This window comes from Salvia hispanica, chromosome 1 (genome assembly GCF_023119035.1).
Source record: "Salvia hispanica cultivar TCC Black 2014 chromosome 1, UniMelb_Shisp_WGS_1.0, whole genome shotgun sequence".
Classification (NCBI taxonomy): Eukaryota; Viridiplantae; Streptophyta; class Magnoliopsida; order Lamiales; family Lamiaceae; genus Salvia; species Salvia hispanica.
In genome coordinates this window covers 16,684,514-16,711,375 of record NC_062965.1, presented here as the reverse complement: position 1 = coordinate 16,711,375, position 26,862 = coordinate 16,684,514, and the positions used below count along the sequence as shown (strand labels likewise).

Here is a 26,862-nt window from a genome sequence, read left to right as displayed (position 1 = left end):
CACGCCAAATTAAGTAATTTAAAAAAATAAAAACAGCCAGAATAGTCAGAAGTGTACTCAAATAAGCAAATTCAAATTCCTTAACCTGCGCCCCTGTCACCACTGTGCGCATCAGAAATTGAATTGTTCTTCATCGTTAAAGTCATTTCAAAAATCTGATAATTCTGCTTGAATCTTCGCAGTAATTTCGCAGAATTTGTTGTTTGGCAATCGATTCACATCTCGTGTTGATCCCCGCTGTGTAAATACGCTGACGCTGGTGCATGCCCGTGCACGCCATAATAGGAGCTGGAAATTGAGTTCATTTTGGTGGGGAAATTAGGGTTTGGCTGTGTTGATCGATAAGGGCGGAAGTTGAGATGTTGACTGCGGATGCAGAGGAGAGATCGTCGCGGATTGTGGATGAGATGTTTGGCGCGGAGGATGAATGCGACGACGTTTACATCGACCTCGATCATTTCTGGGAAGTTATGGGAGCTCCGGATTCGCCTTCGCAGGTTATCTTTCATGATTTGTGTCGTTCATTGGTTAGTTTCTACTTGCATGATTGGAATTGCTAGCAGTGAAGTGTATTTATTGAATGGATTGGAAGTACTTAAAAATTGGTGATCACACGATTATTTCCTCTTTTTTGAATAAATTGATGCTCCTGAATTGTGAAAGAAGCTATTAGTATCAGTTTGAGTTCCGTCATCTTCAAGCAATAGGCAATTCTCCTTGATATTTGTAGAAGTGGAGGAAATTTATTAATTTTGAGATATGGGGATTACTGGCTTGGTCTTTCACTGTGTGCAGGCTATGCCTTATGAATGGATATTGAAATGAGAAAACATAAAAAAAGAGGAAAGCGTCAGTTATTTCGTTGATCAAGTGTTTGCATTGTAATCGTTATCAAGTCTCCATCTTGTAAATGAAGTGTGATGTGGTCTGTGGCATTGTTTTACATGAATTCTATGTTCTCTCTCTTTAATCTTCTCGATGCTCTCTGTTAGAGTGCTTGTGTGTTACATCAATCTGGATTAAATTAGAATTTCAATTCTCTGTTGGAGAATTGCTTCACTGTTATAGCCTTTTAGGTGAGTACGGGAGTTGTGATTCTGTTTGTTGTCACTTTGCAGGGTAATATAGTGGAAGATCTATCTTCTATTGATGTCCCACAAGGTTGGTAAGCAGCCTTATAGTATTGTGCTTTTGTTTTTATTTTCCTGCAATATTTGTTTGCCATCCACTGATGGTTAGACTCGATCGTTTTTCTGGGTATATTTTGGGAAGATGAGCGTATTGTTTTTTGTGAGATCAAACATTTGGTTCTAAAGTGAAATGATAATGATTAATGCATCTTCCTATAAATGCCTCATTTTCCAAGTACAATTTTGATAGGATCTGGTGTATTGTCACCCTAACACAACTCTGAAGTCTCAGATTCTAGGACTGGAAGTTCAGATGGCATCTCAGAATCTGCAGGGACTTCTTCTGCTATTGTGGGCGCTGGAATGCGAGAACCTTCTTCTCAGTTTGGTATTGTTGATCACAATTGCTCCAGAACTGTCACTGATGATATATCTGTCCAAGAAAATGGCCTTTCTTATAGTTGTAAGGTTGGTGGTCCCCAAACACCATCATCATACAGCCAAAATGATGGTGGTAGAGCTCCATCTGGCATATCCAATCATAGTGACCCATTGTGTTCGTATAGTATGGGTCATGTTACTCATGACGGAGAATCTTCTGCTGATACTCACATGAACCATGATAAGGATCTGATTGAATACTCTAGGCTAAATTTTCAATATGAAAGTAAGTCTTGGTTTAATGCTTCATTCATTAAGAATATATATTATTTTCAAATATTTTTTCAGAATAAGTTACTTGGTTCTGATATTGTTTGTATATTTCAGCAGAAAATAACGAAAAAACTTACCATGGAACTCTTGCTGCAGACCAGGAGGATGTCTCAGTTATTGATCGATATGGGATTTCTCTTGACATTTCCCATACTGAGTCCAGTTCTTGTGAAATTAATATGGCCGACATTCCAGATTTTACTCCTGAAAATGGTGGCATGCACCTTTTCTGCTCAGATGGTCCATCCTATGCTTCTCTTAGCTCTGGCTTTCAATCCTTGGCTTGTGATGGAGGTAGAACGGTCAATTCTATGGATGAAGGAGAAAATTTTAGTGATTCCTTCATTAATGGAATGCCTTATGTGGATGTGGCTGCTTCCCAAGTTGGATTCAACTATTCTAGTGACATGAGTACATTGCAGGATGAGTCAAAAAATACTTCTCCTGTTTCGTTGTCACGCATTTTCAGTAAATCCCGGGGTAATAATACCAAGGTCAGGAAAAATGTGGAATCATTTATATCTACTGAAATCATTTCTAGGGCATCTGAAGTAGTCGACATAGCCCGCAGGAAATATCATGAAGATGCAAGTAAGCAGCCCTCTGCAACTAGTATACAATGGTCTTCATCTGGTTCCTTCTCTTCGACTCCATGTGAGAACTATGTTTCCTGCAAAACGGAAGAAAATGAGGACGTGCTTATGAAGAGTGATTTCCTTCGTCTGGGTATGGTTGGTCAGACTAACACCCAAAAATTGGCTATTGGTGCTCGGGATGGTAATTCTGCTCTTCTGGTGTCATGTCAAACTGGCATGTGGCCATTAGCTTCAGTCAAGGCAGAAACGAATTTTCAAAAGACGGAAATTGAGGCCCCAGAATTCAACAATTTTTATCTTCCTAACACCAATTACCAAAGGGTTCAAAGTAACACGATGGAGCCTATTAATCTTGATGATGACTACGATCTTTGTATTCTTGAGGATATGAGTACACCAGCAGTAGCCTCAAAGCCTGTTACATTGAATGGAAAGTCATTTGCTTCTTCACAATATTCAACATCTATAGACCAGGTTGACCAGATGACAATGGGGCATTCAAGGCCTAGACCAAATGATGAACGGGTTATTTTTCAAGTTGCCATGCAGGTGATTCTATAATACAGACCTTATATGCTCGTTGCAGGTTCTAGACTTTCATGGTATCATATTTGGCTTTTCTGCTGCCATGATAAATTGTTCTGCACGCCTATGAAAGTTAATAGCTTCTAACTTTTTTTGGATAATTGACCATGGAGAAATTTTGCACATGTTACAGGATCTCTCTCAGCCAACATCAGAAGCTCTTCCACCTGATGGTTTGTCTGTGACTCTGATGAAACACCAGGTTTGAAGTTCGCTACTTGGTTTTTGGCTCTTCCATGGATAGAGATACATCTGACTAGTGTAGACCATGAGACGTAGTGGCTTTGGTGAAGAGCGGGGTGTGGACTTGTGAGAGATGATGTTGCCTAGCCCTAGAACTTTTAAGACTCTGTTTTCACTTTGTGTCATCCTTCTTGCAATCGAATTCTTGTTATTTGTTAATATTCTTTACTAGTACATATTGAGTTTTCTTCATCCATGGATGCCCGTTGCTATCATGCACTGCTTTACCCAGATGAAATTTGTGCTGAATTATTCATCTTTTTTAACAATGGTGAAATTTAGCTTCAATGGAGACTGTCCAAATGTGTATTATGCTCTATGATTAACTTAATGTTGTTCTTGAATGTTTTATTGTCCAAATGTGTATTCTATAGTTTTCTGAAACCCTACTGACTCTGGTTGAGTTTATGGCCAGCGAATTGCTTTATCCTGGATGGTTAACAAAGAGACGGAAGGTGCATGTTGTTCTGGTGGGATTCTTGCGGATGATCAGGTTGCCTTTATGGTCTTTTCTCTCTAGAGGGTATGTAATCAATCATAGGCATTAACGTCTTACTATTTCCATTATGGTAGGGACTTGGGAAGACAGTGTCAACTATTGCATTGATACTAAAAGAGAGGTCACCTTCTTCCAAAGCACCAACAGCTAATATGAAACAATGTCAAATGGAGATGTGTGATCTGGACAAGGACAATGGAACTTATGATACTTACCATGTGGAGGATACTTGTGAGGTTAATGGTTACAAGACTAACATACAAACAAAGGGTAGACCACCTGCTGGAACCCTTATTGTATGTCCTACAAGTGTTCTCCGGCAGTGGTCTGAAGAGTTGTTCAATAAAGTGACAAGGGAAGCCGATCTTTCTGTTCTAATCTACCATGGAGGAAGCCGCATAAAGGATCCTCTTGAGCTTGCTAAGTATGATGTGGTGATTACAACATATGCTATTGTTAGCATGGAGGTGCCAAAGCAGCCTGCTGTTGATGAGAATGATGATCAATTTGGTACCCCCTTTCAAGGATGCTCATCTAGTAAAAAGAGGAAGTCACTTGAAACTGCGTCTTCTAAGAAGTCAGCTAGGAGTAAGAAGAGTAAGAAACAAATTGACAATGAATTATTTGAAACTCTATCTGGCCCTCTTGCCAAGGTTGGATGGTATAGGGTTGTATTGGATGAGGCTCAAACCATAAAAAACCACAGAACTCAAGTAGCTAGGGCTTGCTGGGGACTTCGTGCTAAGCGTAGGTGGTGCTTATCTGGGACACCAATTCAGAATGCGATAGATGATCTTTATAGCTACTTTAGATTTCTCAGGCACGAACCTTATGCTACTTTTACAACTTTCCGCGAACATCTTAAGTCACCAATCAATAGGAATCCGAAGGTTGGGTACAAAAAATTGCAAGCAGTGCTGAAGACTATCATGTTGCGTCGAACGAAAGGTAAGAAAATCACTATCCTCTAACTACTCTTGCTTCTTGCTTCTAGCTTCATAGTAGGCTGCTTTATGAAAAGGTAAGAAAATCACTATCCTCTAACTAAAGATAAGAAAGGTATAGATACCAGTTTATTTTCCTTTCAATTTCTTCCCCTTCTGTTCCTACACTTCTAACTGCTTTATGTATCTAACAAGTTATCCATTGACTAAAATTGTGTTTGGAGCTATTGACCCTTCTCATTTATGATGTTTAGTGAATTTGATTCTTATGACATTTCTAGAGTTTGTTTTTTTGTTTCATGACCATGATAGTGACACTGCATAAGTTTGGGACTATTACAAGTAAAGTGTACTTTAAACTTGCAAATTTTATTTCACTTAGTTTTCTTGTGTGTTCAGTAATCTATTAGACCGCCTACTGTTATAAGATAAACAAGATGAGCATGTGTCAGTTTATAATTTAAGGTTAAATAGGAAGGCTACTCTGTTTTCCCCTTCATTCTGCAGTGAGTTGAACTTTAAAACAAAAGGATTAGTGATAGAAATCCATGGGGTTCCATCCTAAAACCAATTGGTGATAGGAGGAGAGGCCAATGAGACTTATATAGTGGTTTCAGTTCTCTTTTTACAATTAGAAATGCAGTGGCTCATGTTTTCTGGCTTTTACTGAAATTTGTATAAATCACAGAAATGAAGAAGCGTCTTTCTGGAACTTAATGCTATTTTAGTGGTAACTTTGATCCAGGTACTTATATTGATGGAGAACCAATTATTGATCTTCCGCCGAAAACTATAGAATTGAAAAGGGTTGATTTCTCCATGGAGGAGCGCAATTTCTATTGCAGACTTGAGGCTGATTCACAGGCGCAATTTGCTGTACGTTAAAAATACTATTAAAAATACAATTTTTTATGCATCCATCTTTGGTAATTTTGTGACTTCTTGACCTTGTTATTGCTATTGGCAGGAATATGCAAAAGCAGGGACAGTCAAACAGAACTATGTGAACATATTATTAATGCTTCTGCGGCTTCGACAGGCTTGTGACCACCCTCTTCTTGTTAGGGGGTTCGGTTCTACTTCACAGATGAGTTCCTCCGTTGAGATGGCTAAGAATTTTCCCCGGGAGAAAACCATCTTCCTTCTGAATTGTTTAGAAGGCTCTTTAGCAATTTGCGGGATATGCAGTGTAAGTACATAAAATTATTTCTTCCACTGCCACCAGCTCTTTTGCGTTAAATGTTGAGTTGTAATGTAGAGGACCCATGTTTCGTATGAATCTTATACTGCGAATATGTTGCAGGATCCACCTGAAGATGCTGTAGTAACTGCCTGCGGGCATGTCTTTTGCAACCAGTGCATTTGTGAGCATATGATTGGTGATGACACCCAATGTCCCAAAAAGAATTGCAAAACTCGCCTTACTTCTTCACACATATTTTCTATCACCACACTAAGGGATGCTATATCGAATAACCCAAATCCAGAAAATAATCACACCTTGGACTGCTCTGATTCCAAGCTTGCTAAAGTTTCGGAATCTTGTTCTTCAAGCTATCCAGAAGGTTCATCCAAAATCAAAGCTGCTCTGGAGCTCTTGACGTCTTTGTCTAAGCCACATGATCCTGCCTTCAAACCTACAGAAGGATATTCAGATTTGTTGCATGGTTACGATTCAGTGGGAAAGAATCGAACTCCAGACACAAAAGCTGCGGGGGAGAAGGCAATTGTGTTCTCCCAGTGGACACGAATGTTGGATTTGCTTGAAGAGTATTTGAAAAGTTCGTCCATTCAATACCGCAGACTTGACGGAACAATGCCTATTTCTGCCAGAGACAATGCAGTGAAAGATTTCAAATGCCTTCCCCAGGTTTGTCACTCTTTTTGCCTGCAGTCGATTTTGCAAGTTTCAAGTGATGTATACTCAAAACTTTGTGTTAGGTTACTGTCATGATCATGTCTCTGAAAGCCGCTAGCCTGGGACTGAACATGGTGGCTGCTTGCCACGTCATCCTCCTGGACCTCTGGTGGAATCCGACGACTGAAGATCAAGCGATAGATAGAGCACATCGTATCGGACAGACACGCCCTGTCTCAGTTTATCGGCTGACTGTGAAGGATACAGTCGAAGATCGCATTTTGGCCTTGCAGGTAACCTCCATTTATTTCCACTTCCGCATTCTTGGGTTAAGTTGTGATTTTGTGGATTCTGCTGTTATTCAGGAAAGGAAGAGAGCGATGGTTGCATCTGCCTTCGGTGAGGACGAGACAGGCAGTCGACAGACTCGGCTCACTGTCGAAGATTTGGAGTACCTATTCAGGGTTGATTGAGACTTTTTGTGACTGAATAGTCTTTCACATGCTAATATTTACAGCATTTTTTAAAGCTTGATAGCTTACATATACTGGAAATGATTTAGCCTTAGAATACAGTGCATAGTTTTTTGGGAACAAATTTGTAGTTTGTGTATACAGAGAAGCAAATCTCTTGTTTTCTCCTTGTGTATAGCTTTTACAGAGTGCCATTACATAAACAAATCTCTCTCTCTCTCTCTCTCTCTCTCTCACACACACACACACACACGGCATTTATGCGGAAACGGCTTGTAATTTGTGACTGATTTGTTTTTCTAATAATTTCAATGTAGAGTAAATTGTTCCATAAATAAAATAGGCATATGATAAAAAAGTAATAACGTTCTTCCTTCTAAATTCCATTTCACCAAAACGCATTTTGTTATTACTCTATGTTGTTTCTTAAAAATAGAAACTTTAGAATCTTTATATTTTAGGACATGGACCTCATAATTCACTAAGTTTATTTTACTACTTTCTCATCCTTTTTCTTACTTTACTCATTTTTCTTTTCATCTCTCTTACTTTACCTATTCTCCTCACTTTTTTTATCAATGGTGCATTAAAACATTTGTCGTTTCAAATGTTTTTATTTTTTGAATACGGAGGGAGTATAATACTCCTTTCGTCATAAAAATAGCACTATCTTAGGATTATACTACTAGTTTTAATGCACAAATAATAAAATAGAAATAAAAATTTATTAAAAGTATTGTTAGTAGAAATTGGGCTCCACTTCCGTAGAGATAGTTATCCAAAATAGAAATGCTAGGGGATGGAAAAAAATGGCAAAATGTAGTACGGAGTTAAAAGCAAAGTACTCAAGTGATTTTATCATGTTGTCTGTATAATATTTTAATTAACTTTATGCCTTGTAAAACAAGAAGGTCCCATGGTCTAGTGGTTAGGACATTGGACTCTGAATCCAGTAACCCGAGTTCAAGTCTCGGTGGGACCTTTTTTTGTTTTAATTTAATTTTGCGATTTTCTTCATCAATTCCTGCATTCCATTTTGCTTTATTTTTTTTATTATTTATGGAGTACTCAGGAAAATGTGTAACAACTCAGAAACATCATGCTTCCATTTTTTTTTTACACATAATAAACAAGGAGTCCAAGTAGAATCAAGATTGTTTGAAAATGGAAAACATTACAACTCTTTCCAAGATAATCAAGTCTAATACGTAGATAATATCATACATTTCAATCAAATATCTACTCCAACAGTCTCCAAAAAATACCAGAGAATGCATCATCCCCTCATAAATCTTGATCCTCTTGTCCTCGCTCCAAGCCGAATCACCACAAACAGAATCACAACATCCCTCAATCGATCACTGAAATATTCCCTAGCACTAATCAGCTCCACCACTGTCCCCACTCTCGGCCTCCCTCTACACCTCATTAGATTCATCACCGCGATTCTCTTCCTGTCTGACACCCTTCGCCCATTTCTCCACCGAATCCACCAGCATCAGCCACCTGGGCTTCACATTGTCCAATATCCTGCACATGGGTGCCATCAGGATCGCGCCTTTGGAACCTCCTCATCATCTCGTCTATCATGCTCTCCACTCGATCCCATCTCTCTTCATTGACCATATGATAGCGATCAAACCTTTGGTTGAGTTGTCCAAAGCGTTGGTGCATCGAGGCTTTAACACGGTCAATGCGGGTCCCTAGGTGATCAACCCTCTTTGCCAAGGAGACATCATTATCATCATCATGAGCATGCTCCTCTTGTGGTGGGGCTGGCAGTGCCGGGTCCGGCCTTGTGGGCTGTTGTGGGTTGGACTGGAAGGGTCCGGCCATGTGGGAAGATGTCAATGGCACACGGAATGGCGTGGCTTTCATAATTGCCTTATGAGCTTTAGTGTTCAGCCTCCAATTCTGAGTTGAATGCCACCCATTAACATCTGTATAGCTAGGGTTTGGGAGTGGGAAGTAATCTCCGTCTTTCTGGAAGAAGAAAAGTTGTCGTATACTATTGACCATGACGAAATCAATACTTTTCAGCACCTCGATCGAAAGAAACATCTCCCCTTTGTCCTTCATCGGCTCCCATTGTTTGGTGTTAATTTTACACCGCTCAGCAATGGCGGTGATGATCCCACCACATGCAAGTGTTCCCGAGGTCTTCCGGGCCTGACTCTGTAGATGAGAGATAATGAAATTCCCCATGTTGAGGGCTCTCCCATGTAGAACGTTCCATAGCAGGAACAACTCACTCGATGCAACTGTTTTGTTTTCAAATCGGGCAAATGGGAGGAATGCACACGCTTTCTGTAGGTATCTGAGGACAGGATTTCGAATGGAAATAGACTTGGCACAGTTTTCGTTATATATCGTTGCATAGCCTTTCCTGTGGAATGTGATGTCTGTCCAGAAGTCATCCCAGTCAAACTCATCAGGCTCAAAGATGTCTTCCCCTGCACACTCTAACATGGCATTCAACTCATCAACGGACATCCCATGCTCGACATTCCCTAGACGGAATTTGATCTCGTAGATTCGGGAACCATCTCTCCTGGTCACCATTAGAGTGCTCAAAAACTCTAATGTTAAGTGCCGATAGGAGGGCCATTTGCCCTTTAATATCTTTGTCAGACCGCCTACTCGACTGAGCTCCCAGAAGCAGTCACCGAGTCCCAGTGCTTCCAATGCCTCTTCGTCTGGGTATCGAGATGGTATGACCTTCAGGTGAACGAGTTTGTCCCACTTTGCTCTCTGTTCCCTGTTAGCCAAACGAACTCCGAAAAATCCCGGGTCGTAATGGTCTACCATTTATAACAATGTGTACCTGAAAAAATTCAACATGTAAACTTATATACAACCATTACCCTTTTCAACTATGAATTATCCTCTGATCTAAACTTATATACAACTAATCATCTAACTAAAAACTCCCCAATACATATGCAAAAAAAAACTTATAGATGAAAGGCTATATCAAATAATTCCTGCCTCAAATTACTCATTCTAAATCTCCTTAAGAATCAATAATGTAGTCACAGCAAATTCAACACATAGCCTCGACAAATCAAAAGAGAGTTCACAAAAATAACCTCGAATACATATGCATACCATCTGTTTGATAAAATGTTTCAATGAAAACAACATTTTCTGAGCAGACAATTGAAGAACTCCTACTCAAATAGCAACATACATGCAATTTAAGCCAGCTAAATCTCAAGATTCACCACCAAAATATAAGAATAGGTTAAAGAAAAATCATACCTTATCGTTTTTAGAGAAGGAACCCCTCTATTTGCTTGAATTAATCCATAAATTAGTGAAAGTAAATGGATAATATGTGATTCTATGGATGAATTTGTGGATGGAACGTGAAATTAAGGTGGTGTGAACTGTGAAGGGGTTAAAAAAAAAAGAAAAAGAAAAAACTGTGAAGGGGTTAAAGGGAGAAGACTGAAGAGGGAAGAGAGCAAAGGAGGGAAATTCGAAAATAACTCGTACCTTTAGAAATACTATAATCATTTTGGTCAATTATATACTATATAATATTTCATCGATTATTTTTTATAAATATAAGTGACAAAATTTATAAATATACTCACTTTAATAATTTAGTTTTGTAATTTAAAATTATCAGTTTTTCGCCACATATTACAATCGGTGACGGATCCATAATTTTCAGCTTTGGAGATACGTAATTATAGTATTCTTAAGCTTCAGAATCCGACTAATTTCCTTTCTTTTTAATTTGTTTACTCAATCAAAATATGTATCTTCATTTTAAATTAGATTAATCATTGTGTATAAATGTGACTTTTTTTTAGTGTTACTATCCAAATGACTTTTATTATTTAAATAAAAAAGTTTATCTTCTATTATTAAACCAGTTTAATATGCATACTAAATTGTACTCCCTCCGTCCCAAGGAAGATGACCCCTTCCTTGGATGACGCGGGATTTTATGCAACTTTATTTTGTGTGTTAAATGGAGAGAGTAAAGTAAGAGAGAGTGAATAAAGTGGAGATAAAGGGGTTTCCATTTTAAGCAATGGGTCATCTTGATCGAGACAAACCAAAAAGGAAAGTGGGTCATCTTCAATGGGACGGAGGGAGTACTTCATATTTACAACATTTTAGAACATCTGCAACGGTCAACCTGTTCGTTCGATGCTATCGTGTCCCGCCGGGAGGAAACGATGACGGATTGCAATTGCAGAGCCCCCGTCCCAACAGGCCGCCCGATCTGGAGGGGAGGAGGCTAATATGGTAGGACCACGTGTCACACCCAATCCTATCTGACGTAATTACTTATAGTAAAATAAATTCAAATTTTAAGATAAATAATCCACTCGTCATGTAAATAAAACACGCATATTATATAAGTTCAAAAGCCAACATTTATCAAGTACATAATTCCAACATTCTAAACCGTAGTAGAACCCTCTCACCATTCTATATACTACACATTTATCTACATGCAAAAAAAATGATGAGGAAGAGAAGGTTGCCAAAACGAGTCAGCCGCCGAACCTGATGATACTTTTAGTTCCTACGACTCACGTCAACCAAAAGTTTTACTGATATCTTATTCCTGAAAAATAATAGTGGTTTTATATGAGCCACAACTCAGTGTATATAAACCTTACCTTTAATTTCACACACCAATATCAAACACATTCTTTCACCAAAATATATCACCAGAAGTAATAAATATCATAAATAATTTAATATTCATATGCATATCCCTCTCCATTCTTTTCATTATTCTGTGACAGCTCAAGCCTGGTATCTGCCCGGAATTTCCATTGTATACGACCTGCAGGTCCCTTTTTAATTATTTGACCTTTCCACGAAGGCCCCTATTTGATTTGACCTTTCCACGAAGGCCCTTCTTTGCATTTTGACCTTTCCACAAAGGCCCCTCTTTGATTTGACCTTTCCACGAAGGTCCCTCTTTGCATATTTTCTTTGACCCGTAGGTCCATTATCATTGAATATGACCCTTAGGTCTATTTTCATTATCATTGATATCAGACCCAGACAAGATTGTCACATTTCCTCTTTAATTTCATGATTCAAATAATTCCAATACCATACATCAAACATATTCATTGCACCGATTACATATTCATATATTTTATCAATAACTCCAATACTATAGATAAACCTATTCATTGCACAAATCACATATCCACATCATTTACAACATCAATATCACATAACACATAACCATTTCACGCTCACATCATATAATTCATATATTCAGTCTAATTTAACATATAACAATTAATCACATAAAATATATAAAATTAAAAGTGTGATTTAATCACACCTGATTATGATAGGTAAACTTACTGGACTCCTGATCCTGTTTCAGGATTTATAACCCTCGATCCTATGATTTATTAAATGCAAGATTTAATCAGAGAAGAAAATTAATTTATATAACTAATATCTACAAACATATATAGATGAAATAATACATATGATTGAAACAAAAGTGTGGGTTGTGTGAATTTGAGCTTTAATAAATTTTTCGCATACTTACTGAAAGCTTCTTCTTTTCCTTTATTTTATTTATTTTTTTCTTCTTCTAAACACTCTCCATATTTTTGTTTTAAAACTAAGAATGTATATGTATAATTCTATGCAAATATGCTTGTCGGTCATTGCCGACTCAACTTTTACACTTGGCAAGTTTTTAATCCAATTGGCAACTCCTTAATTAAACCTATATATGGTGCTACCGTGTATCTAATTATAAGGAGAGGATAACTTATACAAAAATTATTAAAAAATTCTAAACATAAGTATATAATAAAGCTTATTTAGTATACTATTCATATTTACTTTTGTAATCATATGCATAAGACCGTATATATATATATATATATGTATATGTGTTTCACAAAATACTACCATGCACCCGTTTCACGTCAATACACATGCACACTTATAACTATTTAATATAAATAATATATATATACATGTAATCACACGTATAGTATATATTGATCAAGTAATAATATAAATATTTAATAATAAGTAAAATTGCGTAAAATGTTAAATGACGCATGTTTTGAGTTGATGTCACACCACGTGCCCCCACCACATGACGCGCCCTTGTCGCGCGGTGACGCCCACTCGCGGTCGTTTTTAACCGTTGTATTTTTAATTTTTCTTAAAAAAACTGGCGTAAATAAAAAATATTCGCACTTCCCCAAAAAATATAGCCATTTTTACTGATTTTTACCTATTTTGCATTTTTACTTAATCCTCCAATTCATTCCAAAATCATGGAGTAATATATAAATACCATATTCATAAATCATAAGAAAAAATTTCACACCAAACAAATGACTAATTATGAATAATCATACATTTTTATATAGAGTTGGACCATACAAATGATTACAGGTGGATGGCCATTTCATTGGCTGCCAAGATTTGGTTAAGTTGCTGGATTTGATGCCCTTCTCTTTGTATTAGAAATCAGGTATAACCTTTTCTTGCTCCATATTTCTCCCTTCTCTCTCCCCCTCTCTTGTTTATATTTGATTTTTATTCATATTTGGAGTTGCTTCCTAGAATTCTCTGTTTGATAGAGAATAGAGGCTCACCTTCTACTGAGACGTCGGCCGCGGCATTGGATTGGGGAATGTTTCGAATCCCCTCACCATCTCATCTAGTGTGTTCTCCACTCGACCCCATCTCTCGCCATTGACCTTATGGTAGTGATCGAACTTTTGGTTGAGTTGTTTGACGTGTTGGTGCATCGCGGCTTCAACATGGTCAATGCGGATCCCTAGGAGATCAACCCTCTCGGCCAACAAGACATCATCATCACCATCGTCATCATAATCATCATGTTGGGGTCTCGGCCTCCTCCTCGTCCTCCTTTGTTCGGAAGGTCCCTCCCCATCGTGAGCATGCTCCTCTTGTGCCGGTTCTGGCATCATGGGCTGTTGGTTAGACCAGAAGTTTGTGTCGGGCCGATAATGTGGATTCAACGGGACATAGACTGGCGTGGCATCCATGATTTCCTGATGAGCTTCGGTGTTCAGCCTCCAATTTTGAGTGAAATGCCACCCGTTAACATACATATAGCTAGGGTTCGGGAGTGGGAAGTAACCTCCCCCTTTCTGGATGAAGAAAACACGATGTCTGTCGTCGACCATGATGAATTCGAGATCTTTCAGCACCTCGAACGAAAGAAACATCTCCCCTTTGTCCTTGCTCAGCTCCCATCTGTCCTTCTCCCTCCTAAACACCAATTCTCCGGTGTGAACTTTACACCGCTCAGCAATGGCCGTGACGATCCCACCACATGCAAGTACGCCAGAGCTCTTCCCGGCCGCCTGCATCTCTAGATGAGAGATAATGAAACTCCCCATGTTGAGGGCCCTCCCGTGTAGAATGTTCCACAGCAGGAACAGCTCAATCGGTGCAACTCTTTTGGTTTTTTCTCGAGCAAATGGGAGGAATGCACACGCCATCTGTAGGTATCTGAGGACAGGATTCCGAATGGAAATAGACTTCGCCCGGGCTTCACAATATGGTGTCTGTTTGCCTTTCGAGAGGAAAGTGATGGCAGTCCAGAATCCATCCATGTCAAACTCATCCGGCCAAGAGACGACTTCCCCTCCACACCCCAGCATGGCGTTAAACTCCTCAACGGACATCTCATGGTCGGTATTTCCCAGACGGAATTTGATCCCGTGGATTTGATGACGTCTTGGATAATCTCCCTTGGTCACCTCTAGAGTACTCAAAAACTCTAATGTTAAGTGCCGGTGTGAGGGCCATTTGCCCTTGAATAACTTTGTCAGACCGCCTACTCGACTGAGCTCCCAGAAGCAGTCACCGAGCCCCAGTGCTTCCAGTGCCTCTTCGTCTGGGTATCGAGATGGTATGACCTTCAAGTCGACGAGTCTTGCCCACTTTTCTTTCCGTTCGCTGTTATCCAAATGAACTTCGTAAAATTCCGGGTCGTTATGGTTCACCATTTATAACACTGTGTACCTGAAAAAAATTCAACATTTAAGAACTAGGCAGTAGGCACAATTAAATTTCCGGATAAATATGTAGATACCCTCAGTGGCTCAATCGCAACTTTATAAATCAATAATGAATTATCCCCCAATCTCAACTTATGCATCAATCATCTAACTAACAACTACGTAAAACATATGAAAAACAAATTTATAGATGAAGGTCTATCTCTAATTTCAACATGAGATTTTAGCCAGTCACACCACACTCAGTTGTATCAATAATTCCTACCAAAAGTTCCTCATTATAAGCATCAATTATGTAGTCAGAACAAATTTCAACACATGGCCTAGATAAATCAAAAGAGAAATCACAAAATTGAGCTCTGACTACCAAGTGTTTGATAAATTGTTTCAACGAAAACAACACTTGGCAAGTAAAATTAACAAAAATTGAAGGGCTCATGCTGAAATGTCAACATGACCAGCAAAACTCAAGATTCAAGCTTGGCCACCAAAAGCAAAGAAAAGATTAAGGAATATCGTACCTTTTGGTGTTTATAGAAGGAAACCCTTTATTTGCTTGAATTAGTTCCTAAATTGGCGAAGGAAATGGAGAATATGGAAGGATTTGTGAATGGAATGTGAAATTAAGGTGAAATGAGAGAAAATGGGTGTGTGAAGTGTGTATAAAGCAGAAAAGAGTAGGAATTTCAATTCGTACCTAAAAAATTCCTGCGGGTCAATTTAATAGGCAAATTGACGGAAAAATCATCTTATTTTGATCAATTTTCGATTAATCTAACAATTTCCAAAAATGTCAATTACTATATTATTATACTAGTAGTAATTGACATTTTTAATTGTTCCATGGTAAAAAAATACTTGCATGCTAATTGTCTTAAATTTATAAAAAATTAAAGACTTCGCTGACAAAGTACTACTCCGAAATTATGAGACAATTCAAAAAAAAATTGTCAAACTCGTAATATAATCGACTATTTTTTTATAATTAGAAGGATTAACTAAAATTGATCAAATTGGATTAATTTTGGTACACACTTTCTTAGTACTAGTGTAGTGCTCACACTCTCTTTCAGTTGGTAATGGTTTGTAAATGCCTTGTGTTTTTAACAATATCAATATATATATAAACTGAGTAAACATTGTTCCATAAGAAAAACAGGCATATGCATAGATAATGTTCTTCCTTCTAAGTTCTAACCTCCCATCACCACAAACGGAATCTCAACATCCCTCAATCGATCACTGACCTGTTCTTCGCAGATTTCTCCACCAAATCCGCTGCCGGCCATCTGGGCTTCACCTTGTCCGAAATCATGCACATGGGCGCCATCAAGATCACGCCTTTGAAGAACTCTGGTCTCTTAAAATGCATCACCAGGCAGACGGACACATTCGCCGTGGACAATACAGATAAAGCCCCGTGGAGGGTCGGATCGATTGACTGCCAAGCTTTGGTGAATAGGGTTAGTCCACTAGGAGATGTGCAGTAGAAGCTGCTGGATTTGATGCCCTTCTCTTTGTAATCTTGCTTGCTAGAATGCTCTGTTTGAAGGAGACTGACCAATAGAAGTGAATTAAGAGACTTGCATTCTACTGAGACGGTGGCGGCAGTGGATTGGGGAGCGTTTGGAATCTCCTCAACATCTCGCCTACTGTGTTCTCCACTCGACCCCATCTCTCGTCATTGACCTTATGATAGTGATCGAACCTCTGGTTGAGTTGTTCCAAGTGTTGGCGCATCGAGGCTTCAACATGGTCAATGCGGGTCCCTAGGTGATCAACCCTCTCGGCCAAGGAGACATCATCAGCGTGTTGAGGTCCCGTCCTCCTCCTCGTCCTCCTTTGTTGGGAAGGTCCCTGATCATCATGAGCATGCTCCTCTTGTGGTGGGGCTTGGTGTGGTAGCAGTACCGGGTCTGGCCGCAGGGGCTGCAGGTTGGACTGGAAGGGTATGCCGGGACGATATTGTGGATTCAACGGCACATGGGCTGGCATGGCTTTCACAATTGCCTTATGAGCGTCAGAGTCCAGCCTCCAATTTTGAGTGATATGCCACCCATGAACATATGTGTAGCTAGGGTTTGGGAGTGGGAAGTGATCTCCCGCTTCCTGGATGAAGAAAAAACGCTGTCTGCTATCGACTGTGATTAATTCAATCTCTTTCAGCACCTCAAACGAAAGAAACATCTCCCCTTTGTCCTTCATCGGCTCCAATCGTTTGGTGTTAATTTTACACAGCTCAGCAATGGCGGTGATGATTCCACCACATGCAAGTGTGCCCGAGGTCTTCCGGGCCTGACTCTGTAGATGAGAGATAATGAAACTCCCCATGTTGAGGGCTCTCCTATTTAGGATGTTCCATAGCAAGAACAGCTCACTCGATGCAACTCCTTTGGTTTGGCTTCGGGCAAATGGGAGGAATGAACATGCCATCTGTAGGTATCTGAGGACGGGATTCCGAATGGAAATAGACTTGGCCCGGCCTTCGGAATATCCCACCCGTTTGCCTTCCCATAGGAATGTGATGGCGGTCCAGAAGCCATCCATGTCAAACTTATCCGGCATAGAGATGACTATCCCTTCACACTCTAACATGTGGTTCAACTCCTCAACAGACATCTCATAATCGACATTTCCTAAACGGAATTTGATCTCTTGGATTCGGGGTATAATACCTACCCTGGTCACCTTTAGAGTACTCAAAAACTCTAATGTTAAGTGCCGATAGGAGGACCATTTGCCCTTGAACATCTTCGTCAGACCACCCATTCGACTGAGCTCCCAGAAGCAGTCACCGAGTCCCAGTGCTTCCAATGCCTCTTCATCTGGGTATCGAGATGGTATGACCTTCAATTGGACGAGTGTATCCCACTTTTCTCTCTGTTCCCGGTTAGCCAAACGAACGCCGAAACATCCCGGGTCGTATTGGTCTGCCATTTTTAACACTGTATCTAGAAAACATCATCATATAAGAACTAGGCACAATTGAATTCCCTCAAACTTGCACATAACATCTTCCAATCTCAACTTAGATACTTATCATCTAACCAACAACTATGCAAAACAAATATATAGATGAAGTTCTATATCTAATTTCCACATGAGATTCAACTGTATCAATAATTCCTACCACAAATTCCTCATTCTAAATCTCCCTCAATTGTGTAGTCGCAGAAAAGTTCAACACATAGCCTAGACGAATCGAAAGAGAAATCCCAAAGTTCACCTCGACAACATTCGCATACCAACTGTTTGATACAATGTATCAATGAAAACAACACTTTATGTGCAATATTGAACAAACAATTGAAGGACTCGTGCTCAAATGTTAACATACATGCAATTTAAACCAACAAAATCTCAAGATTCCAGCTTGACCACCAAAAAAATAAGAAAAGCTTAAAGAAAATCATACCTTTTGGTGTTTAGAGAGGGAACCCCTGTATTTGCTTGAATTTAATCCATAATTAGTGAAAGGAAATGGAGAATCAGTGATTTTGTGTATGAATTTGTGGATGGAATGTTGAATTAAGATGAAATGATATTATGTGTGTTTGCTGGGGTTAAGGGAGAAGAGTGACCAGAGGAAAAGGCGGGAAAATATGTGTATGTGCCCTTACTTGAGGCATTTTTTTATTGGCACCAAATATATGAAATTTATAGTTAATGAATTAAACGAAGATGAGAAAAGAATAAAATACTAAAAGGAAGAATAAAATAGGTGATAATAGATATTTTAGTTTTTGGTAAATAAAAATCACTCCAGTAACTTTAAAAAATTCAAAATAGAATATGACAAAGGGAGTAATTTAACATGCAAAATTGTCAGAAATAAATAATGAAATTTGGTCAATTTTATATACCAATAATTTTTAGAAAAGGCCAGTTGTATTATAAATTACAATTTTCAATTGTTTAATTTTTATAGAAAAGGCCAGTTGTATTATAAATGACAATTTTCAATTATTTAATGATAAAATATGCAAGTGTTATGTGTCTGAATTTATTGACGTGATGTATACATTTATTAAAATAAAAAACTCATTTAAAAAGTGTATTAAATAGCATAAAAAATTTGTGGTATAGTATTATTTTTTTATCTACAACGTGATATATAATTTCTCAAAAATCGAGATTACTGATAATTGCAAAATATATCAAACTCTATATTCCATTCATCCCATAAAAATAAGAGTGAACTACATAAATGATACCTGGTCTTTCACTTTCGCACATTAATGGTACCTGATCTTTATTTTATATCCTTTTTGGTACCTATAAATCACATTTTTGGTACCTGATGCAATTTTGACCCCAAAATGCCCTCTAAACAAATACATATTCCATTTGTATCATTAAGGTTATTTTGGGCATACAAAACTAAGTACCAAAAGTGATATTATAATTTCTTTACTCATTCTTCTCACTCTTTATACTATTATTATTAATCAATATTTAAATTATTATTTTGATATTATAAATTAGTAATAATTAATTTATTTTTTAATATCAATCAAATATACTTAATTATAGTTATATTTATAATTATATTTAATTATTGTAATAATATTATTGTTATAATACTAAAAACTAGTTGTAATAAATAAATAATAATAATATAATTATTTAAATTATGAATCACACAATATTATATAATAATAATAATAATAATAATTATTATTATATTACATTATACTAGTAAATAATCAATATAATCTTAATAAAAATTTAAAATTGTGAATTGTATTCATAATGATATTAAGAGTTGAATATTTTTAGTTAGGTGTTTCAACCATAAAATGAGTATAAAACAATTCAATACAAAATATTTAATTGATTTAAATATTTTAAATAATTAATTTAATTAGGTGTTTTGTTCTTGATTTATATTATGAATGCAATTAGAAATAGTATATAAAACACTAAAAAGAAAGAAGAAAAAAGAAAAAAAGAGGAAACATAAACTAATAAGAAAAAGAAAGAAGAAAGGAAGATAAAATACTAAAAAGAAAGAAGAAAATGAAGAAAAGGAGAAACTAAAGATGAAAAAAAGAAATAAGAAATGAAGAAAAAAATAATCACATGTTTGGTATACTATTTAATGGAAATTTCCAAAAATATCCTTCATAACAAAATAATCACAAGTTTGGTATCTAGGATTATTTTTGTCACCGGATACCAAAAACGATATAAAATAAAGATCAGGTACCATTTGTGCGCGAAAGTGAAAGATTAGATAGTCCCCATTTATGTAGTTCACACTAAAAACAAAGATATTTGGGGCAGGGATTTTAATATATGTTATAGCAGTTGGTTAGGTACGAGATAGAAAAAAATTATTATAGAATGTTAATGGTAATTGGGGCTTATCTCATTTAAGAAATTAGTTGTCAGAAATAGAAGTTAATAATTTTTATGAGACGGATTACATCTTTATTTATATATGATGAAATGATTATAATAGTAAGGCCTCTGTATCCCTTTTATTGGGCCGAGCATAATAGTAAGGCCCAAAATATCTAAAACAATGTAACCTGCCGAATTAAAAAAACAGGAAAAATATAATGTTTTTTTAAATATCTCATAGTACTAATAATAAATATATAAGTATAATATTATAATCTATCATACTATAACTAAAATTGGGAAATAGAAGAACACACCATGAACATTCTATCTAGACAATGTTTTATCTATAGTATTATCAAAACCTGTTTACTAGGGGTGTTCGATTATATGATTAAATATGTATCATGTTTGGTTTATAAGATTGAATCCCACGACTTAATGTTAGATGGATAGTCTCATGATAATTAGTCATAGTCTCCCCCCTTCAACTAAAATAATCCCACAACTTAATCATATATGAATAGTCTCATAATATTAGTCATGGCAACCGAACGCCACTTGTGCATACTAAAATGTGGATATTGCGATATATTAATATCATATCTTATTCACAAATCAAAACTTTTGATAAACAAAGGGTTCAAATCAAACTAGTATTAAAATACTACATGTGATTTTAAATGCCCCCTCAAAATAAAATATACTCCATTATTATATCTAAGCAAATGGAGTATAACAATGATACACATCAAATCGTGTTCTACGAATCAAGTGGTGATATATATCGCAGTATTATGTTTCGAATCTAATATGGTTATTTTGTAAGATTATTTAAATAAAAGCAAATCAATTGTATTCAAACTAGTATAAAATTCAGCCCATTTAAATTGGGTCAACTCTAGCACCATTTCGATTTACGTATACGCGTCAAATACTTTACTAAAGGAATGGGCAACGTCACTCTTTACCCACAAACGCCACACAATTGGGATAAAATGTAGTTCAATTAGAATAATTTTTGACTAATTATGACAAAATTTAATTAACTTTTCCATTTAAGTCTAGAGTAATGGCACTAATCCAATTAACTCACGTTTCTCTTTTTCTTTGTTCACACGTGTGGGTATATGTACAAGTCGTTGTAACCCAAAATACACACACTTGCGATGAATACAAAAAACTATTTGGGTGGATTCGACACATTGATTGATTGTCACTCTTGATGGTTTATTAGTAACATTGACAAATATCACTCAAATTTGATGCCTTCAATTTGCAATTAAAGTGACAACACTAAATCTCACGGATGATCTTTTCATAAGAAAACAATTTCATTACGCACGAATTCACAAATAAGACTTCCACTCAACGTTCCATCACAAGTAATTTAACATGCATGTAAAAAATGTGCTTGAAGAAATTGGCGTTTAGTGGCAAAGCCAAGATTTTGGCGACGGGTCTAGTGTTAATCGTTGTATGCTATTTTTTTATGTCAACATCTTCCGAAGTATATGCAACATTGACGATAGAATTTCAATAGGGTTCAGTGTTCACAATTATGGGCTATATTTCATTGCCAACATCGTTGAAATCAGATGCGACATTAGCAACAGAAGATGCAGGAGAGCTGGGTAATGAAAGAAATCTCACGAAACATAAAAGAAATAATTGAAGCAAATGAGACTCGAAACAAAATCATTAATACTAGCATCCAAATATTTATGTTAATATATAGATATAAGTTGAAATCGCTTGAGGGCATGGTCCCTCTGGTCGATGTAGCTTCGCCCTTGTTAGTGTTACTTATTTACTGTCTCTCGTCTCATTCCAAGTGACACATTTCACTCTAAATAACACATTTGTAGAATTATAGATACAGAAACATCACATTCTCTACTTTTTATCCTCTCTCTTTTATCTCTCTATCTTCCTCACAAAATAACACATCATAAAACCTCATGCCGGATTAGAAATGTTCCACTTAGAGCGAGACAAAGGAAGTAGATGCTATAATATAAACATGAAAAATAAAATAAACAAATATCTCATATTTTGGTAATTAAAATAACTAAAATCATTTTACTAGTCTTGTAGGAGCTATCACACTTATCACCAATTAGTTATAAATTGGACTTATTTCATAATATCAATTACTATTAATTAGTCCAATCCGATCAGAAACAAAAAGGTTCAATTATCACTAAATAACCCCTTACAAATAAATTTCAAAAATAACAAAAAGATAAATTAACCAATACACCCACAATAAAATAATTAAAAGAGTATAAAATATTTTACATACCCCAAAAATGCTCATATACATAAATGAACTAACGTTACCGGTAATAACCACATTGTTCACTGAAACCGCGAAGAAGGGAGTTGGAACGATTGCTGCACATCTTCATCATCATCAACAACACCTGCTGAATTTACCAGAGAATTGTGGTGGAATATTGTTTGGGGGTATTGCTGATTCAGCATCGAGATGTAAGAGGCATTTCCATGATCATTTGAGCTGCTGCTAGGGTTCATGCCGTCGTGCCACTCCTTAGCCGGAAACATCATCGGATTTCCATGGAAGAAATTGGAATAATCAGGGGGCTTCTCCGCCACTTGAATCGGTGGATGCAGCAGCACCTCCGCGGCCGCGGAAGCCGGGCTGTTTTTCTTAAAAATCCGGCATAAAACCCAATCGTCGAGCTACATGTTGAATGAATTCATACGATCAGTGATTTAATTTCAATTAATTGAATGAGTAATTGAGGATTAAACGTACTCGCGAGGATGATTTTTTGGGGAGATTGATTCCGGCGGGTTTGCTGGCGGAGGATTGATCGCCGACGAGGCGGTATTCATGCATGATCCAATTGCTTTTCACGCCTCTCGGCGGCTTTCCGCCGTAGAAAACTAAGCCTTTCTTCACTCCGATCTTCTGCGTTCCGTTATTCGTGAGGATCGGCTTGTCAGTGCCGGTGGCTTTCCAGTATCCCGACGTCGCCGCGCGGTTCGGCCGCTCGCCGTTGGGGTACTTTCTCTCTCTAGGGCTGAAGAAGTACCATTCCTGCTCGCCGAAGCTCGCCTTACCTAAATCATCATCGATTATCAAATTCAGGAGTGATTCAATTTGAATTTGAATTTGTTAAAATTGAATTCGAAATCGGTGATTGGATGAACGAAATTGAAATTACTTGGAAGCTCCCATGGATCGAATTTGTAGAGATCGACCTCGGCGATGATCGGCACCGGGAGAGGGACCGCGGCGGCTTTCTTCTTCAGATAGTGAACCAGGAGCTCCTCGTCGGTCGGATGGAATCGGAAACCAGGCGGTAGCTGCAGCTGGTGGCCGCCGCCGCTGAAAGTGGTGGCGCCCTCCATCGATCGGATTTTCCGGGAGAGAAATGAAATAAATTTTAAATGAAAAATGGTTTCGGGTATTTATTTACCCGGAGGGAATCTGGCAGCGGGATCGAGTGGAGCTCAGGTGCATGCAATTAGTGATGTTGCGCCACTGGCGTGGCGACACGTGGGGAGATTACTCGCGGGACCACGATAAACGCGTTTACAGCCCTCGCCATATCTTCTTTAGTTCGGAGATTGGCGGTGTGGGGCCCGTTGAATTCTTAAGAGGAAAATTCTGTGGACAATATTTTTATTTATATTTATTTTTGTTTGTTAGAGAGAGAGAGAGAGGTGCGGTGGCGGAGGTATTGGCAGCGCCGCAAAACTGCGGCGGTGGAAAAGTTGTGGCGGTTTCATGTCAACGTCAATGAAAATAATGTGATTGAGCATTAATTAAATTGCTGTCTCCACTAATTATTCCTCAAAATTATTATGCATATTATCTATATAAGAATATTACAAAAAATAAATATATTAATTTTTATTTCTCCATCCACTTAACTGCCACTAAACAAAGTCTCTATTACTAAAAGTATTGCTTTTATTGGAATTAGTAACAAATAATTACGGATAAAGGAAGTATTGCTTTTAATTATACCACTACTATTAGTTACAATTGTTCTATTTTTGGATGTCTATAGGAATTAATTATTTTATATTTTTATTAAAATCTTTATCATTTATTGTAAAGAGTATTGATAATCGATAAATGCAGAACAAGAAGAATAGATTTTACACTCCTATCATCTTTGAAAATTAATGAAACTTGGAAAATAATTTATGGGAACTTGATAGGTCATGTCAAGCTAATACCAAAAAATTAATGTTTACGTTATTTATTTTTACAAATAATTAACATAATTCTGTTTTTTATAACTTCAAGGAAATAAATAAAAGATAGTAACCGTATTTCGAAACTTATGTAGTAAGTAATATACAAAATTAATGACATTAATGGAAAAGATTAACTTATTAAAATTAAACTAAAAATTCAAATAAAAGTTATATTACTAATTAGAGTAAATGTGAGTTGGGAGTATAATAATGCTCCCGTGAAGTGTGAAATGTATTTTAATAATCATAGTATAAGCGAAGCCATCAACATCCGATATCAATGATATATAGCCAATGATAATTACCCATTAAGAAAAAGAGGTACATATCTACCCAATAAAATACCTTATACGGAGTATATAATATTGTGATCAGTTTCTAAGAAATTGGTAATATCAATGGTGTGGTAATCTATAAAGAAATAATTAAGAATAAAAAAAGCGGTTACTATTGTTCAACCATTAAAAAAATCATGCTTTCTTCAACTGATTAAAATATTTTTTTTGTAAAGTTAGAGTAAAAAAAATCTTTGTTATTACTGAATGCATATGTGATGCTATACTTTCATTGATGCTATTACGGAATAAAAGTAAGCAATAACTCTAAAGAGTCGAGATAAAGTTACTGTATAGTAACATCAACGATAATTCAAAACTTGTATAGTCAGATACAGTGAAAAAAGTCATTGTTATTATCGAATACATATGTGATGCAGCGTTCATTAATGCTAATTGATGACAACTGCGGAATAAAAGTAAACAATAAATTTAAAGAGTTGAGTAAAGTTGTTGTATATTAACGTCAACGATAATTCAGAACTTGTATAGTCACATATAGTGCAAAAGTCATTGTTATTATCGAATACATATGTGATGCAAAGTTCATTGATGCTAATTGATGGCAACTGAGGAATAAAAGTGAACAACAACTCTAAAGATTTGAGGTAAAGTTGTTGTATAGTAACGTCTAACGATAATTCAAAACTTGTAAAGTCAGATACAGTGAAAAAAGTCATTGTTATTATCGAATACATATGTGATGCAACGTTCATTAATGCTAATTGATGGCAACTGAGGAATAAAAATAAACAACAAATCTAATGTTGAGGTAAAGTTGTTGTATATTAACGTCAACGATAATTCATAACTTGTATAGTTAGATACAGTGAAAAAAGTCATTGTTATTATCGAATACATATATATGATGCAACGTTCATTAATGCTAATTGATGGCAACCGTGGAATAAAGGTAAACAACAAATCTAAAGAGTTGAGGTAAAGTTGTTGTATAGTAACGTCAACGATAATTCAGAACTTGTAAAGTCAGATACAGTGAAAAAAGTTATTGTTATTATCGAATACATATGTGATGCAACATTTATTGATGCTAATTGATGGCAGCTGTGGAATAAAAGTAAACATCAACTCTAAAGAGTTGAGCTAAAATTGTTGTATAGTAACGTCAACAATAATTCAAAACTTGTAAAGTCAGATACATTGAAAAAAATCATTGTTATTATCGAATACATATGTGATGCAACGCTCATTGATGCTAATTGATGGCAGCTGAGGAATAAAAGTTAGCAACAACTCAAAAGAGTTGAGATAAAGTTATTTTATAGTAACGTCAACGATAATTCCAAAAGTCGAATTTAATGTAGTTTTCCAGACTTCATAGTAGCCAAATGGGACAGGCCGACTCCTCAGGACCCCACCTGAATAGCCCATTGTATATATATAGTTGCAAATTAACATATTTGGTTAGCTTTTAAAATAGTTTATATCAATGAAATATTTATATGTGGTGAGATAAATAGTGGTAGCATTAGCCAAACAAATTGACGCTATGTAGCTTTCGCATATGGGATTGTTTGTCCTGATTTAGAATTGTGGTGAAGGAATCTATGCCCTAAAAATGATATATTCCAACATTTTCCTAATTTTTGGCTCTAACAAATCGCTCTTTTTAAGTCAAAACTACATCTGCCATTTGCCTTCTAATTCACAATTAAATCCTAATGTTTTCAATTGCCAGATCACACAAATTTTTCAATTAAACGTCTAGTTACATATACAGCAATATATTCATAATATTATTGTAAGGAAATTGATGACAAATTAACACAATAGAAATCAATGAATGCTGTAAAAAAAAATCAACAGGTTTGATTAGGTGTAAGGAGAGTGCAGTAACAAATTGAAATTAAAAATTCAGTTTATT

General features: G+C 36.7%; 5 protein-coding genes, 1 long non-coding RNA gene and 1 other non-coding gene across 13 annotated transcripts; 2 read left to right on the top strand and 5 right to left on the bottom strand.

The window, feature by feature from the left end:
* The first annotated feature begins 49 nt into the window (after nt 1-49).
* Nucleotides 50-7,206, top strand: LOC125201118 (helicase-like transcription factor CHR28). Of its 6 annotated transcripts, none has more exons than XM_048099048.1 (12): nt 50-497; nt 1,119-1,161; nt 1,417-1,797; nt 1,902-2,989; nt 3,159-3,227; nt 3,684-3,761; nt 3,842-4,715; nt 5,457-5,587; nt 5,679-5,900; nt 6,015-6,581; nt 6,653-6,862; nt 6,935-7,206. In XM_048099048.1, the coding sequence occupies exons 1-12, from the start codon at nt 360-362 to the stop codon at nt 7,040-7,042; spliced, it is 3,909 nt and encodes a 1,302-aa protein (XP_047955005.1). In that variant the 5' UTR covers nt 50-359; the 3' UTR covers nt 7,043-7,206. The 6 variants fall into 6 exon arrangements, with proteins under 6 accessions (XP_047955005.1, XP_047955006.1, XP_047955007.1 ...); XM_048099049.1 differs by having other exon boundaries at nt 51-497; nt 1,423-1,797; nt 1,899-2,989; XM_048099050.1 differs by having other exon boundaries at nt 51-497; nt 1,941-2,989.
* A 746-nt stretch (nt 7,207-7,952) lies between these two features.
* TRNAQ-CUG lies at nt 7,953-8,024 on the top strand. Its single transcript has one exon. It is a non-coding gene; the product is annotated as a tRNA-Gln (tRNA).
* A 97-nt stretch (nt 8,025-8,121) lies between these two features.
* LOC125213999 lies at nt 8,122-10,501 on the bottom strand. The gene is made up of 2 exons (XM_048114833.1): nt 10,304-10,501; nt 8,122-9,866 (listed from the first exon to the last, which is right to left on the bottom strand). Exon 2 carries the CDS (start codon nt 9,848-9,850, stop codon nt 8,480-8,482), a length of 1,371 nt encoding a protein of 456 aa, XP_047970790.1. The 5' UTR covers nt 9,851-9,866; nt 10,304-10,501; the 3' UTR covers nt 8,122-8,479.
* A 1,046-nt stretch (nt 10,502-11,547) lies between these two features.
* LOC125212522 lies at nt 11,548-12,608 on the bottom strand. The gene is made up of 3 exons (XR_007174745.1): nt 12,588-12,608; nt 12,372-12,434; nt 11,548-11,630 (listed from the first exon to the last, which is right to left on the bottom strand). It is a non-coding gene; the product is annotated as an uncharacterized LOC125212522 (long non-coding RNA).
* A 733-nt stretch (nt 12,609-13,341) lies between these two features.
* LOC125201280 lies at nt 13,342-15,731 on the bottom strand. Its single transcript, XM_048099329.1, has 2 exons — nt 15,579-15,731; nt 13,342-15,061 (listed from the first exon to the last, which is right to left on the bottom strand). The coding sequence occupies exon 2, from the start codon at nt 15,043-15,045 to the stop codon at nt 13,663-13,665; it is 1,383 nt and encodes a 460-aa protein (XP_047955286.1). The 5' UTR covers nt 15,046-15,061; nt 15,579-15,731; the 3' UTR covers nt 13,342-13,662.
* A 446-nt stretch (nt 15,732-16,177) lies between these two features.
* On the bottom strand, nt 16,178-18,672 carry LOC125201288. Of its 2 annotated transcripts, none has more exons than XM_048099341.1 (2): nt 18,473-18,672; nt 16,178-18,008 (listed from the first exon to the last, which is right to left on the bottom strand). In XM_048099341.1, exon 2 carries the CDS (start codon nt 17,992-17,994, stop codon nt 16,648-16,650), a length of 1,347 nt encoding a protein of 448 aa, XP_047955298.1. In that variant the 5' UTR covers nt 17,995-18,008; nt 18,473-18,672; the 3' UTR covers nt 16,178-16,647. The 2 variants fall into 2 exon arrangements, with proteins under 2 accessions (XP_047955298.1, XP_047955303.1); XM_048099346.1 differs by having other exon boundaries at nt 16,178-18,002.
* A 3,905-nt stretch (nt 18,673-22,577) lies between these two features.
* On the bottom strand, nt 22,578-23,808 carry LOC125188518 (NAC transcription factor 25-like; the record flags this gene model as incomplete). The annotated part of the gene is made up of 3 exons (XM_048085423.1): nt 22,578-23,109; nt 23,186-23,493; nt 23,598-23,808. Coding segments are annotated over 3 exons (864 nt in total), but the record flags the coding sequence as incomplete, so codon positions are not given.
* Nucleotides 23,809-26,862: the final 3,054 nt, after the last annotated feature.